The sequence below is a fragment of the Cydia splendana genome, chromosome 2 (assembly GCF_910591565.1).
Source record: "Cydia splendana chromosome 2, ilCydSple1.2, whole genome shotgun sequence".
NCBI classification, from domain to species: domain Eukaryota; kingdom Metazoa; phylum Arthropoda; class Insecta; order Lepidoptera; family Tortricidae; genus Cydia; species Cydia splendana.
In genome coordinates, this window is record NC_085961.1 from 4,825,784 (window position 1) to 4,841,713 (window position 15,930).

At 36.7% G+C, this 15,930-nt stretch overlaps 1 protein-coding gene and 1 long non-coding RNA gene across 6 annotated transcripts in view; one reads left to right on the plus strand and one right to left on the minus strand.

Moving 5' to 3' along the window:
- The window catches only part of LOC134802926 (uncharacterized), a 183,453-nt gene extending 171,368 nt beyond the window's left edge, over window positions 1-12,085 (minus strand). The window contains exons 1-2 of the long non-coding RNA XR_010145906.1: window positions 11,565-12,085; window positions 9,995-10,308 (exon numbers count right to left, since the gene is read on the minus strand). This is a non-coding gene — a long non-coding RNA (uncharacterized LOC134802926). The remainder of the gene's footprint in view (window positions 1-9,994; window positions 10,309-11,564) is intronic.
- LOC134802680 (receptor expression-enhancing protein 5) lies at window positions 395-14,930 on the plus strand. Of its 5 annotated transcripts, XM_063775333.1 has the most exons (6): window positions 395-613; window positions 683-915; window positions 5,631-5,754; window positions 6,211-6,298; window positions 9,222-9,263; window positions 13,750-13,795. In XM_063775333.1, the coding sequence occupies exons 1-4, from the start codon at window positions 484-486 to the stop codon at window positions 6,288-6,290; spliced, it is 567 nt and encodes a 188-aa protein (XP_063631403.1). In that variant the 5' UTR covers window positions 395-483; the 3' UTR covers window positions 6,291-6,298; window positions 9,222-9,263; window positions 13,750-13,795. The 5 variants fall into 5 exon arrangements, with proteins under 5 accessions (XP_063631403.1, XP_063631393.1, XP_063631387.1 ...); XM_063775323.1 differs by lacking the exon at window positions 9,222-9,263; XM_063775341.1 differs by lacking the exons at window positions 6,211-6,298; window positions 9,222-9,263 and adding an exon at window positions 13,925-14,930 and having other exon boundaries at window positions 396-613; window positions 13,750-13,878.
- Window positions 14,931-15,930: the final 1,000 nt, after the last annotated feature.

Genomic DNA, 15,930 nt, shown 5'->3' on the forward strand with positions numbered 1-15,930 from the left:
TTCTACTAGTATTTTATCTCCCATTTTAGTAAAACTAGCGCGATAATTCTGCAGTACGTTGATTTTTGCATGTAACTATCGCTAATCGCGATGCGTTCGGGCGATGCGATAATGGCGATTTTCATTTTCTACCACATCAGCTGTCAAAAAACGACAGTTACGCGTAATGTTGCCAGAGAAATAATGGGCTAAAATTGTATTCTAATCCATGTCAAGAGGTTCTTAGTTCTTTATAATATATTTAGGTTATAGCAATTATTTTTTATTTAAGTAAGTGTTCAACTATAATATTTATACTTATTACATTGTTATAATAAAATTAAACACAATTTCAGTCACAAAATTAAACTACCAAGCCACAATATTATTATCTCTTGGCAACATTATAAAAAAAGTTAGCGTCAGCCATTACTTGTCAACGAGTCGTGGCCGTGGACTGTCTGCCGGTTTTACCTCATCTACGCCTCTCATCATATTCCAACCATGAGTGCCAAATTGTTAGAGTACAGGGAAGCCATAGAACGTCAGCTGCGCGACAAAAGCAAGCCATGGACCACGACTTTCGACAAATTGGAATCGAAAACCGGCGTGAACAGACTGTACCTTTTCGTCGGTGAGCCTTTTTTTTCTTTAGCGTTTATTTATATCCTTAGCGGGTTTTAACGTTCTTTTGTGTTGGCAGGTCTGGTGGCGTTCACCGGTTTATATTTAGTGTTTGGATTCGGTGCTGAGCTGATATGCAACTCGATTGGTTTCGTGTACCCTGCCTACATGTCCATGAGGGCTCTGGAGTCCCCTTCGAAAGATGACGACACGAAGTGGCTGACATACTGGGTGGTGTACGCGTGTTTCTCGGTCGTTGAATACTTTTCCGACTTCATCGTGGGATGGTTCCCGCTCTATTGGTTAATAAAGGTCAGTACATTTCCATATGTCACTAATTACATTACTCATCACTTTGATGCTAAATTTATTCTTTCAAAGATTGTGCAATATATTTAACGATGCCTAATGAACATGTCTAATAAAATTTGAATAGCATGACCCAGTTTACCCTGTTCTTCAATTAATCAGTACATTCATATGCATTAGATTTTCCTGTAAAGTTAAAATAACTTATTGTTGGTAATACAATAATGTAGACCTATGAATAACCTAGATACAAACTTGATGTTAAAACATGATTGAATACTGTTGCTAACTTTGCACCACCTTGAATAGAAAAAAAAGTGAGGGAGGAGAGAGAATTAGTTAAGAGTTAGCATTGTCCGGCTACCGCATTGGAAAGACACACACTTAATAGTATAGTTTTAAATTTAATAAAGTTAAGGTACCACTAAACATGCCTGGAGTGAATATAAAACTAATCTACCTATATGGTAGTATAATAATGGGTATAAGAAGATTAGACCATGAAAGATCTAATTTATTCGAGTGGCAGGTAGACAATCATCAGTTGATAGAGTCAAGCAAATAAGACATTTTTATTAGGTACTTAGTTGACTATAACTTTTCATTCCGATAAGTCAAAACTGAGTATGTGGACCGCAAGGATATATGTAAATCATGTAAAAGAATTTTAATAGTATAATTTTAGAGATTTTACTGGATCCTTATTCTACCTATATGTGGACTCGATGTGGACCAAACATATATTTGTAAATCATGTAAAACAATTTTAACAGTATATTTAGAGATTTTACTGAATTTCCTTGTTCTATAATTTGTATTACTTAATATTGTTACTATCACTAATACACATACTCATTGAAATTGTCCACCTGGGAATGATGTCATTGATTTCAAGACTAAAGGTCACAGAGATTGGTAAACAACATCATTGCATACTTTATACTTTGATAAAGTACCTATCATGCCTACAATTTTTTTTATATCCACTTTTAATTATTGCAATCAGCTTTAATATGAAACGAAAAACAATTGCATTTTACTTAATTGATAAAATAAAGATCTGTTCCTAGCTCTATTGCACGCGCATAATTATATTGTTGTCCCGCTCATGCTGCCGGCAGTTAATATCACTATGCGTGATCTAGGAATAGGCAGGCAAAAATTTACGAAAATCGTGCTTAGTGTTTTTTTTTTTACTTTAATTACAGTGTATCCTATCCTAATACCCAGTGTTGGCCGAAAGTTAATGCAAATTGAAAATGCTGGCCATTAACCATTATAAATTGAATCGTAAACTGTAATTGTCCGTTACGGTTTAAGGTTCAATTTATAATGGTTAATGGCCAACATTTTCAATTCGCATTAACTTTCGGCCAACACTGCTAATACCTAATTAAAGGATCAGCAACACTCTAGTTTCATGCGCCGCTAGATTACGATGTCAACGTAGTGTCAAGCGGGCCGTATGGCTTGTTTGCCACCAAATTTGATCCTATCCTATATAGTTCTATACTGTATGAAATATCATTTGATATTTACCAGATGCTTTTCGGTGAAGGAAACGGGACTAATTCCAATAAGGCCTAGTTTACCCTCAGGGTTAGAAGGTCAGATGGCAGCCGCTTTCGTAAAAAACTACGTCAATTCTTGGGATTAGTTGTCCAGCGGACGGCGGACCCAGGCTCCCATGAGCCGTGGCAAAATGCCGGGATAACGCGAGGAGGAAGACTATTCTAGATGCTTAGGCAACCCTTATCATTTCTAGACAAAATGTTATCAGTATTAGTATTACTCACGTAAGATAAAGAATTCGTTTTTAACATTGAAATAGGTATTATACGAGTTCTCAGACCTTTATCTAGTTTATATTGAAGTCGTAAATTATTTAATTATCTTAACGAGTAGGTACCTAATGGAAACATTACGTTTGTTAGTTTGCCCATTAGTTAATTAAATAACCATTTTGCATTTGAAACAATGGTTATTATGGTTATGAGTAGACCATATCGGGTAGTCTGATAAGTATTGAATCAATATATTTATAGATATCGGTTTTTGTTGAATTCCGATAACTTCAACCTTATTCACTGAAATAAAATAGTATTATTTACTGTTTTTAAGCACCATGTTTACGGGTGTTTGGATACCTAAATAAACATCGTGAACTTTAGCAAAAGATATATTTCTTAGGATAGCTTAGTATTTCGAAAGTCTGGCTTGGCATGGGGGCCTTCCTTAATATTTTGGCCACTTTCACGTCTGGTTTCGTAAATAACGTTAATTTTACTTAATAGAATAAACTACCCAATATTGGCCACCCTATTGTTGTAGGAAATTAACCACTGTTGCCTTAAAATAAGGTTTAAACGAATTAAAGTGAGCTAACATAAGTACCTACAGTGTATAGATCGTGTCATTCATGAAGACGCGTGCCTTGACTCGTATTGTCATGTTATTAAAGGTTAGATTTGACAAATCTACGCGTCATCATGAATGACACGAACTATATCCATGCAACTCGCACTTGATGTTGTTTTGTTGATGAAGTAACGTCAGGTAGTGACGGTGACGACCATTTCACACGCCACCGCGACTCTTTGTTCGCACGTATCTGACGTATCCGGCGCGAGGCCGTCTGAGGGCCTATCGCGAACCAAGTTCGACGTGCTGCCTCTTTCGCACTTGTAAATTCGTACGTAAGTGTGACAGGGAGGCAACACGTCGAACCTGGTTCGCGGTAGGCCGTCTGTTCATTATGAATTCACTATTTTGATTGAAAACGACGGATCCGCGTCAGTACGATCGTTGATACCTCATACCTGTCGTAGGATCCTAATCCGAACGGGCAAAAAACAGGCCGTTGATGGATTACAAGTTTACAAGTGTAATTTTTTAATGGTCTATTTTTATTTTTCTTTATTTAAAATCATAAACAATATTAATTAATAACCAATAATACTACTTACCCAATAATACTTAATAGTAACACGTTGGCTGCCCATCATACTACACCTACAGTATTGACAGTAGCTCCCACGCCCAATATAAATTTAAGTGAGGTTTTGATTCCACCGGTGATGCTCATGGCCATACGGAGAAGATTACGTGATCCCACCGGTGATGCTCATGGCAGCCAACGTGTTAAAATTAAGGAATTAAATTACTTAACAGTCAAAAACATTTGAGTAGGTATATTTTTCTGCTTGACATTTTTGTAATTCATTTCTAAGGCAGTATTTGTCCGAGTAGAACAAAAATTCCGTTAGATAGGTACTATCAGAGTCTGCTCTTAAGGGTCCCACTGATTAACAGTCCGCCGGCCGGTCTCGGCCTGTCAGTTGTTCGGAACTGTCAAAATTTTGTTCTAACTGACAGGCCGATACCGTCCGGCGGACTGTTAATCAGTGGGCCCCTTTAGGTATTGAGGCAGTGCGCCCGCGTCGAAACCGTCCGGATTACAGCGATTATCTGATTAGCTAGGCTCTTCTGTACTTATCTATTGCAATATCTATATGCGTCAGTTAACTTTTGTCATGTTCATTTGTACATGTTCGTTGTCATTGCCACATTATGTTTTTATAGAGTTTCATAAGTTGTGCCGGCCAATGTACATCAAGATGTACTCCGTTTCGATGGAATGTCAACCTTCATTAAAACAAACAAAGTATCTTTTCATTTGTCTCGTAAAATTTTCGAACAAACGAAATTCAACCCAATAGCAAATAAAACTAGATTCAAACTTCCTTAGCTATAAATTGTATGGTGAGCGGCACGAGGATAAACATGTCTCCATAATATGTTGCAACATTTTTCTATACTAGTGTTTGCTCCTAATTTACGGGATAGAATAACAACAAGAAATAGTTGGTCGGTCGACCCACCACATTCATTGAGAAGATCCTCTAAACCTAAAAATAGGACGTTAGAAAGGCGAGAAATAGTTCGATAGCGGTTAGAATACTTTCGCAATCAGAGTGTGAAATGTTTTATAATACTTTTATAAATCACCTCCAAAAAATTTAATCAATTTGCATTAAACAGGGGCCCGTTACATGCTCAATTTACTGTAATAATGTATCGGATGCTGCCAAGGTCTCTCAAATCGGAACCACTTTATTTTATTGGCTAGATGTAATCTGCACTTAGGTACTGCATTCTTGAATTAATTCACTGTGACAGACACTGCTGTCTCTATATTACGTCTTGCCGTTTTGCCGAATGTATTAATACGTAAATAAAGCTTGACCGCGCTCATTTACACTCTCTAACTAACTCGTAGAGTTACTCCCTGCATTGGGCAATAAAGCGACGAAAATATATGTGTACATTAAAAATGATCTAAACGTCCGTTCATGAACGTGCAATCCCGACGACTTTCTAAGGGCTGATTTAGACGGCGCGCGAACTCGTATGCGATTTTAGTTACATTGAGGACTATTGGTTACGTCCAATTCAGCCGACCGATCAAATACCGCAATGTAATGAAACACGCATGCGAGTTCTCGCAGCGTCTAAATGAGCCTTTAAATAACCCGAATTAGGTCATAACCCGAGGGCCATGGAAAGCTCTCTCCGAGCGTGCACGCTTATTGCCATACGTTTGTTTTAGAATATATGTATATGGCGGTAGGCGTTAGCATCGACAGTACACTTTGAGCGTGCGTTTAGTGGCCGGTGGTGCGTTTAGTGGTCTCACAACCCGTGTTTTCAATCCACAGTGCATCTTCATCATATGGTGCTACCTGCCCGGAGAACTTAACGGCTCGCTCATCCTCTACCACCGCATCATCCGCCCCTACTACCAGAAGCACCATTCGCAGATCGACGCTGCTGCCAGCGCAGGTAAACATAACTATCTTACATGAACCATCATTGGCCTTTTCCTCAATAGCAGACGTATGGTGTAACATCCGACCGCTTTTGGTGGCTGAATAGACCGATGCACGGTGGAATGATGCCATGCTTCTGATTGGTCATGAGAATTTTCTGTTTTTCGATGACAACTTTTAATAATGTTGACAAAGAGTCGTACAATTTGGGAGGGATTTTCCTAAATAAATTCCTAAGATCCTTACTAAATTTCATAAAATTTTGTTTGGTAAATAAAACGTTATCGTCGAAAAAAAGACAATGTTCATGTTTAACCACAAGTTCAGCGTCGTTCCACAGTGTGCACCACAGTGTCCGATTTGGAACCTCAAGCTTACATCTTTCTAATACAAAAAAAGCAGAGTAAATTAGGTATATATATTTAAACTGTCATCTCGACAAATGCTAAATCGTACATTTAATTTTCAGTTGCGAAGGCCGTAAATAAAAATGTAGATAAAGCGTTTGCGGCCATTACCAAAAAAATTGATGAACTGCATACTGACTAATGTCAAAGGTACTTCTGCACGGTGATGGTTCTTGTGACGGTCCTTTCTCATACATTTTTAAAACATGGGAATATGCATAGTCCTTTCTGTGATGGTTTATAGTGTGTTTGTATTCCATCGGAAATATCACTGGATTCATTCGTTCACAACCCACACAGACATATAGTGAAGACATACACATATTTTTTTATGTTAATGCGATTATTTATATCTTAATATACTTACCTAAAGTTGGTATAATACAATACAACACACACAAATAAATCTCATAACATTGATCTTTATAGAAATAGAAAACTAAAGAATCAGACATATTTTAGCACAATGTTAGAACTCGTTACAATCGGAACCCCTAACAATAGTAAAAAATAAAAAATGTGTATATTATATTTAAAAATACATAATATTACATCAGAAGTACAATAGAATTTATAATCATCTATTGGTTATGCTAGGACAGATATGGTCAAAAGAATTATATTCTGTCTATTATGACTAACAGTATAAGTACGTATAATAAATTTTACCAAGCCGGTCGGTAGGTAAAAACATATTTTGAAATTATTCATCACAAAAATAAATTCGTAATAAATACAAAACTGTTTTTCAGATCTTAAGGACATTGTAAGGAACTTAAACAAAAACATGGACAAAACTTTCGACGCCTTCAACAAAAAATTGCAAAATCTACATCATGACTAAGCGCAGCGCAAGGTATAGCACCTTTTCGGTTCTGCTACCAACGAGGGTTTTGTCTATGGTCTTCTATGTCTTATTTAGCAAACAGACAAATTTTATATGTAGGTTAAGTCACAAACCTTACAAAAACACAGTAAATACATACTAACATCCTTTAATTTTAGGCGATAAAGAAAAATCATTAAAATCCAAGCATAGTGCAACTAAAGCAAGTTAGGTACTTATTGTTTGTTATCAATATCATACACCTTTTTAATTCACAATAACAATTACTTTAAATAATTTAATCATTTCGTCCCGCGTGACTAAAGATACATTTACGGCTCGGCCACGACATTACGCGACTTGCGATGGCGGCAGCTACAACCATAGAACGAAAGGTCCGATCGCTGTCTTACTCCAACTATGATTATCGCTGCCGCCGTCGCAAGTCGCTCAATGTCGTGGTCGAGCCGTTATTGATGAAGGTATATATTTAAAAACAATACGTAGTACAATCCGACATAATTAATTGTCAACCTCTGGAAGCTGACCATTTACCATTAAAAAAAACGTATAGGGATGATACAACGAGGTTACTTATATAGGTATGTTACAAGTCTCACTTCCTAACGAACTACATAATCACAAATTATAAACCGATGTAGTAGTACAGAATAAATAATAGTACTAGGTACAGAAGACTCACTCTCTAACAAAACGCGTCTGTTACGATCAGGACAGATATGGCCGCTAGGTGGCGACAGCGCCACGCGCGGCTTATGAATAGCCGCCAAAATTGGTGTGGAACGGATGTACTTGTAGCTACCTGTTGCAAAGCGATGAATTCGCGGAGTGAGCCACGCCTGGCAGTAGATTACTTTTTGTTTGTTTTTCAACGTGTTTAGTGTTGTATGAGAAATACCTAAACGCATTTACGGTATTCACATTTACACCATTAAACCTCTTACTCCCTTGTCACATATTATGTTATCATTTGTTAAAAATATATTTGCGTCAATTGTACAGATAAATTTAAAAAAGCGAAACAAGCCGCTTTCAAACCTGGCGCAGCGAAAATGAAAGTAGCGAATAACGTACCCGTATCGGAAACGGACGATTCTGAAACTGAGGTCCAAAAGTTGGTGCGTGACACTAAAATCAAATTGGATAACCTGAAGAAAAAACTTAATATGTAACCCCCAAGAATTAGTTTGCCGTTGCGTGTATGTTTTTTTTGTTTTGTTTGGTCGCCGTAGACGTAGTTGTACCATAGACGACACCCATTTTATACTAATATTGTAGTAAACTGAAGTAGGTAATAAATTTGCAAAGTTGAGCAAGATTTCGTTTTGTGACCTTGATTTGCTATATAAGAGAAAAGGTAAAAGAATTTGAAATAGAGGGGTATTGTCAAAGTAAATTATATAGTTAGTACATTTACTGCCATCTTTCGACACAAATGATTAAAACTTTAAGAACGCCATTTGACTTTGATTCTTATTTTTTCACTGATATGTGTTAAATTTGTTAAATGTCAAAAGGTATCACCATCTACTCTATGGTGCCATCTTGTCGAGTGATGGCGCCATACCTTTGGCCTACTCTACTTGTCGAAAGATGGCAGTAAATGTACTGACTACATAATTTACTTTGACAGTATTCCTCTAGTCTAAATTCTCTTTGTATATGTACTGTACAGATTAGACAACAGATTAGAAAAATGGAATTGAAACAAAATACTATAGCGAGGACTAGCAAGAACTTGAATAAAGTTTACAGTTTACGTTACATTGACGGCTGCTGAGGTACTTAAACTTCAAACAAAATTTTGATCAGATGAAGAATTAGACAATGTAATGAAAATTGCATGCAAATACTTGCTAGTCTAAACCTCATACCATTTTCGACTTGTCCCAAACTATCTTATAACAGTTAAATCTAAACTCCGATTTAAAAAAAAAATATATTGACTGTTGACAATTCAAGTACGGTGATATGTATGTATGGCTCAATACCACTATTAGCGCTGCCTAGTTCAGCTGCCTTTATAGTATGAATACGAATTCTTGCCCGACCATGCAGTTTATGAATTCAGTTATCTGTTATAGAACATAGTCTATTATATCTTTTCACCTTTTTTATAAAAGCGATATCATTTGTTTATGTTTACTCATATACTTATTTTGCAAAATCCGTATAAACTAGAACTTAGCCAATAATGTCCCATATTAACCTGATAACTGGTTTTAGGTAAAATGGATTAAAGCAGTAAAGTCCATACAAAATTCAATGGTAAGTGAATAGATTGGAATAAAGTTGGTTTTTAGATTTGCTTAAAAACTATCTGGTCGGAAATAATAACAACTAACAACGTCCAGGACAAATTTAGTAACAAATTAAAATATTTTCTGAAAAATAATTTAATTTGTTCAAATACTTCATAACGTCCAGGACTTTAAAAAATACTAGAAACATTGATAACACTATATTATTCAAATTTTGCACTCAAAAGTATATTTAGAATATAACATACCTACTAAACGCAGACTAAAGCTTTATAACATAGTAATTAGGGAATGCAAATCGTCGGTTAATAACCGATAATTTCCATACAAAAAATAACCGAAAATAACCGATTTGCATTCCCTAATAGTAATAATGTACACGGTGTAACATGAGGAAACCGAATAATTTTAACAGCGTATTCCTGATCATATTTAGAGACAAAAATGCCCTATAAACTTTTTTGAAATTCGCCTAGTTTCAGAGATAATATTGATTTAAAAATAAACAAGTTTTTGTTGTTACATAGTGTTTTGATGGTGATGTTGCTGCAATGGGACGTAGTCTAAATATCTTTATTGATAGATGTCAAAAAGTGACAAGTAACACTTTGCAAAAAGTAGGTTTTACGAAAAAAAAAATGTAAAAATCAATTTTAAGTAACAAGTTTACCAATAACATTTATTTTTTATGTGAAAAAAAAAAACAAACAATAAAAGATTTTTTTTGGCGAAATTGACCTAAACTCATAGTACATTTTTTGCTTCTTTTGACCTCAGAAATGCGTGGTTAAAATTATTCGGTTTCCTCATGTTACACCGTGTATAATTCATTATCATTATTGTATCATAACATCTGTAGGCACTGTAGTCATTAATTAATTGTGTAGAATATAATAATATTTACTGCTTTGCTTATGTCTTGCACTAACTCTTGGACTGACGCATGTAATGATTATTTTCTGCCAGAAGTTTAGCTGTTACCAAAGCTAAACAGAAAAAAATCGTATTCGCTTTAGGCCTATTAATAATTTAGGTATCTAATATTTTCTGACCTCACTAACGTAAACGGTAACCTATTATGGCTCATCATCATCATCATCCTGGCGTCAATCCCGGCTGTGCCCCCGCGCGGGGCGCGAGGAGCCGGGGTCCGCCTTCCGACTCCTTCGTGACCACTTTGCCCGATCTTCGGCATCCCTGGTAGTGAGTCCGTTGGCACGCATGTCCTCCTTGACGACATCAAGCCATCGCTTCTTGGGCCGGCCTCTTCTTCCCGTACCGGGAGGAGGCGGCATGGCCAGGCATTTGTTACCCACGTAACTTGCCGGTCTGCGCGAGACGTGGCCATACCAACGAAGGCAGACTCTTGCAGTTTGTCTGCAATGTCACGGACGCCAAGACTACCCCGAATGTGGGCGTTTCGGACGCGATCCTTGCGTGAAACTCCGCACATCCACCGTAGCATCTTCATTTCCGTGACACGCAGTTCCTGCTTGTGCCGCTCTAGTAAAGGCCAAGTCTCGCTGCCGTACAGAAGGGCAGGTCTAATGATGGTCTTATAGACCTGTCCCTTCAACTTAATCGGCATTTTGGGGTCACAAATAACCCCAGTCATCTCCCGCCATTTGACCCAAGCAGCGGAAATTCGGGCTTTGACGTCGCTGTCGATGTCCCCGGTAGTGCTAAGTACAGATCCTAGGTACTTAACTTGATCCGTGCGCTCGACCATGTCCACGCCTATGCGGACGGGTAGAGGATCTGTACTATTGCAGGCCATGTACTCTGTCTTCGCCACATTTAGTTTAAGACCGCCGTTCTCCAGCGACCCCCTCCATCTGTTCACACGCTGGACAAGTCGGCCCTTATCAGAGTCTGTCAGCGCGATATCATCAGCATACATGAATAGCCACGGTGGCTGCTCATGGTAGTCTCGGATGCTGGCTGACAGGGCGTCTAATATCACGCTAAACAGAAACGGGCTGAGCACAGAGCCCTGATGTACTCCAACAGTGACAGAGAAGTGGTTGGTGTCACCAACAGCGGTCCTGACTATTGAATCAGAATCGTGGTACATGTCCCGGATAGTGTCAATATAGGCCTCAGGTACAGCCTTGGACCGCAGCGCCCACCAGATCATCTCACGAGGGACACAGTCAAAGGCCTTTTCCATGTCCAGAAACAGGAAATGTAGAGGCGTGTTCTTTGCTCTGTATCCCTCCATGAGGGTCCTCAGGGCAAATACAGGGTCCATCGTTCCGCACCCTGGCCGAAACCCATATTGACACTCCGACCTGTAACGACCGGTAACCTATTATGGCTATTATGTACTTTTATTGGTCTAATAATAAATTAGCTGTGCGCGTGATAGTGGCGCTTTTCTGGCAGCTATGGGAACATTACTTGACTGTTGTTATTTTTTATTATCAGTTAACATTACTTATTTTAAAAACCGGGCAAGTGCGAGTCGGACTCGCGCACGAAGGGTTCCGTACCATAATGCAAAAATAAAAAACGAAAAAAAAAGCAAAAAAAAACGGTCACCCATCCAAGTACTGACCACTCCCGACGTTGCTTAACTTTGGTCAAAAATCACGTTTGTTGTATGGGAGCCCCATTTAAATCTTTATTTTATTCTGTTTTTAGTATTTGTTGTTATAGCGGCAACAGAAATACATCATCTGTGAAAATTTCAACTGTCTAGCTATCACGGTTCGTGAGATACAGCCTGGTGACAGACGGACGGACGGACGGACGGACGGACGGACGGACGGACGGACAGCGAAGTCTTAGTAATAGGGTCCCGTTTTACCCTTTGGGTACGGAACCCTAAAAATGATAGATTTTAAATAGGACCTATGAAAGTTTGTATTCATTCATGGTTTGTATAAGATTGTCCTTAAAATATGTATTTATATTGGCACGTATTTAACCGGTCAACTAATTAATCGAATTTGGGTAGTTTAAAATAATAGAAATGGGTACTAAAATTAATAGTTTGGCAACAAAAACGGAGCCTTAAAATATATCAATATGAGTTGTATTTTAATGCCGTTACAGCTTTTGTTTATTTTTAGGCAGGTACCAAATATTTATTTGGCAACTGAATTATTATAGTGGCGACTATTTATGAAGCATATTTTAAAGAGAAAACTGCTATCTATTCAGTTAAAGATGAAGTTCTTATAAAATATTTTGTTTGGTCACTACACGGTCAACCTAACACGCTCCTCCTCGCTTCGCTCGTCGTCGCACCTATCTTTTGACTCTGGCAGAACACAGTGGTAACTATTGAAATATGTGATTAACTATTGAAGTATAATGGCCATTAGGTGTTTCATGATTAGGAATTTCGACTATAAGTATAGCAAGTATAGTAGGGTATTATTGGTAAATAAATTTGTGGTATTTTGTGGATTAGGAAATTTGTCAATTTAAAGTACCTACTAGGTATGCATATGTTTAAATTTAAATTATTTAAAAATGGAGTATTTAAAGCTTATGTATATAGATATCTTAGGTATTCTGTATATGTACAAAATATCCAAATTTTATGATCGCTTTACAATATTAGTTGCCAACTTATTATTTTAGACGCCAACCTATCAATTCAAGTTCCCTATATTTTTTTTGGGTGGCTTCATTTTGCTGCCAGTTTTTTAATAATATGACGCTTAAATTTGAGGCTAATATAAATTTATTGGTGCTAAAATATTAATGCACAGCCAAATTATATTATTATATGCCCAGTGAAAGTTCCTGTTTAATATTTTAGTTGCCCGGTTAATAATAAGCCATTTATATTTATAATATTTATTCACATTTTCACCTCATTGAGGCAACTACCGACACGTCACATAGCCCTTACGACACAAACGATATCATTTCACACTTGGGGATCACAATAACCTTTTGACCGCCAAAGACTATAGCCGAATATCAACCTTCGTGCATTCCCCCAAGGTTCAAAGGGAACAAATATTTTGGTTTAATGTACAACACATTGTCTAACATTTCCATTGGCATTTTATTAAAAACTATTAATTATTTAGGACGCCTGTTACATAATTTTGTGCTACATACCTGTCAACCAATGGGACTTGGCCAATCAACTGCTAGGTACAATTTAAGTCTGGTTTTACAGTTATGTGTATGTGGCGAAGCCATCAGTGCCCTTAGGTCATATTTCATTTCCATGCCTGGAGGAGACATACTAGCCAAAAATACGTTGATAAATTTGTTTTTGGAATAATTTTCTTACTTACCTACACACCTTTTACAAAACGTAATTAAAAGTTAAAACTACAATCATTTAACTGAAGAAAAAAACGTATCATCTTTGAAGATAGGTAGTCTCCCAAACCTTTGTTAAAATTATCAACAATACGAGTAAGCACTTAAAAAATTGGCAACGTATTTTGTGCCATCCTGTAATCCTGGATACAAGAGGTATTTATTTAAAAACAATTATATTAATGATATCTTTATATTCACAGCCAGCCGCGTCGTCAAGGATACCATCGGGAAGACCAACTAACCGATGCCAAAAACAATTTCGGGAGCAAAAAGTACAAATATGCACCCGCTTCATGCCGAGCTTGCAGCACAATCACGCCATTTAATATATGTGAAGCACAGCTTTCCATGAAAATATGTGAAGCACAGCTTTCCATGAAAATATGTGTAGCACAGCTTAACTGTCAAATTAATTATTACTTATTGACAGGCGCCGTGTCAGCTGTGCAAGAATATTCTTAAAATACATTTCTGTATAGGTGCTTTTTTGATTAACTCGGCAAAAAGTTGCCGCTGTCCAATAAGGGTCAATTGAATCAGATAGTTGACGATCACGGCTTCGAAAAAAAAAAGGAAAACACCTTAGTTTTGACCTAAAAGTATTGTAACATCTCGCTGGCCCAATATTATAGGGTTCTGTTACATTTTCAAGATAGTTGAAATTCGACTATGTCACTATGACAATGTTCAAATTTCAGTTCGATAAAAGTGAAACATAGAACCCTGTAATATTGGGCCAGCGATCTGTTGTCCGATTTGACTACACAATGTTAATTGATTTATTTTCCATTTTGTTAAGGAAACCGTGTAATATAAAGTAGTTAAGGATTTTTTTTTTACGATCGTAACTTTCTTCTATTTGTAACTTTTATTTAGTACCTAATCAAATCTTTAGTTTAATCTGTTCTTTTTGCCTGTAAGATCTTGATAGAAACGTTAATGTTAATCATGGGCATATTTTTATCGTTTCTAGATCTCATAACGGAATTGATTTAATTTTTCCCTGTTGTATACACATTAAACTTTTGCTCAAGGAATGTTAGTAGAGAACAAATTACTCTTTCGTTACAAAAAATGTGTTTTTAGGTTACGCAAACTTCCACATTTGACAGGCAAACTATACAAAACAATTTTTCTACATTTTGTATAAAAAATTTAGCAAGCATTTACATTATATTGTTATAGTAGTTCGAAGTTAAAGCTTAGGAGTTATATTTTGCCATCAATGTTATAAAAGTTTTTCACATTTGCTTGTGATCAAATACCATGGTAGTGTGCCTTTGATGATTTGGCTGTCAAAATGTAATTTTATTGTATGCACTTGGAGGGAGGAGTTTTAGTCCTGTCATTTTTCACGTAATAAAAACGAGTTCATTTATAATTTGATGTTTTATTTTTTTTCCCCCAGTGAACATCATGAACTATATAGGGACTGTGAGTTGTAGCGAGTAACAGCATCAGCACGGACCCAAAAGCCCATTAAAAATTTACTTCTAATAGTCCTAAATGTGTGTAAAAACAGTGTCACAATACCAATTTAATTGGCCATGGTCATAGAGAAAAAATACATATAGTGCTCACTCTATGCATCAGTTTTACCAAAACGACTATTATTTTCGTAGTCGACATCTAGTAGCGGAATTATCAGTACTGGTACTTGACAATAGATGTTCCAACGACCGAAAAGTCTAATGCTCAACAATTTTCAGCTAACATAACTGAAACTCTATTTTCAAATCCTTTTAATATAAAATGTAAATTGTTGTTCAATACAATTTTCGTGAGTTGCCACACTGGAGAATTATAGTATCAAGTAGCGGTACTGATAATAGGCCTGATGACAAATTTTGAAATCCCTTTTATTGTTGTCGGTACACTTGTATTGGTTCCGAAAAACACAATATTTCAGCTATACTTATAAGGGTTAACATAAATATTGCATTTTATTATAGCTAGTTTAAAACTCGCGCGAAAACGCCTCGCACGCCATTTGTGACGTCACCAATTAGTTGGTGGTAGGGTGGTAGACATTGTTTACATACTTACAGTTACGAATTTCCCTTGAAACCGAATTATAATTGTTAATTCAGCACCATATATTACGATTAGGGATGGTAAATACATTACAAAAATTTATCACAATAACTCATTTTACACAAAAACTCTCACACGGTTGCAATTTAAGATGAATTAAATATTTAGATACATGTAATAGCCACGTCAAATTAAGCCTGTAGGGTAGGTGGGAGTTTCACTCAAACGCCAATGTCAACGATACTTTTATTGACTATGAAAACTTATACATATAGGTGCATACATTTATGGGTTCATACAAAACTGGTTACTTCCTATCTACTTAAATCGAATAACAGACGGCAAGG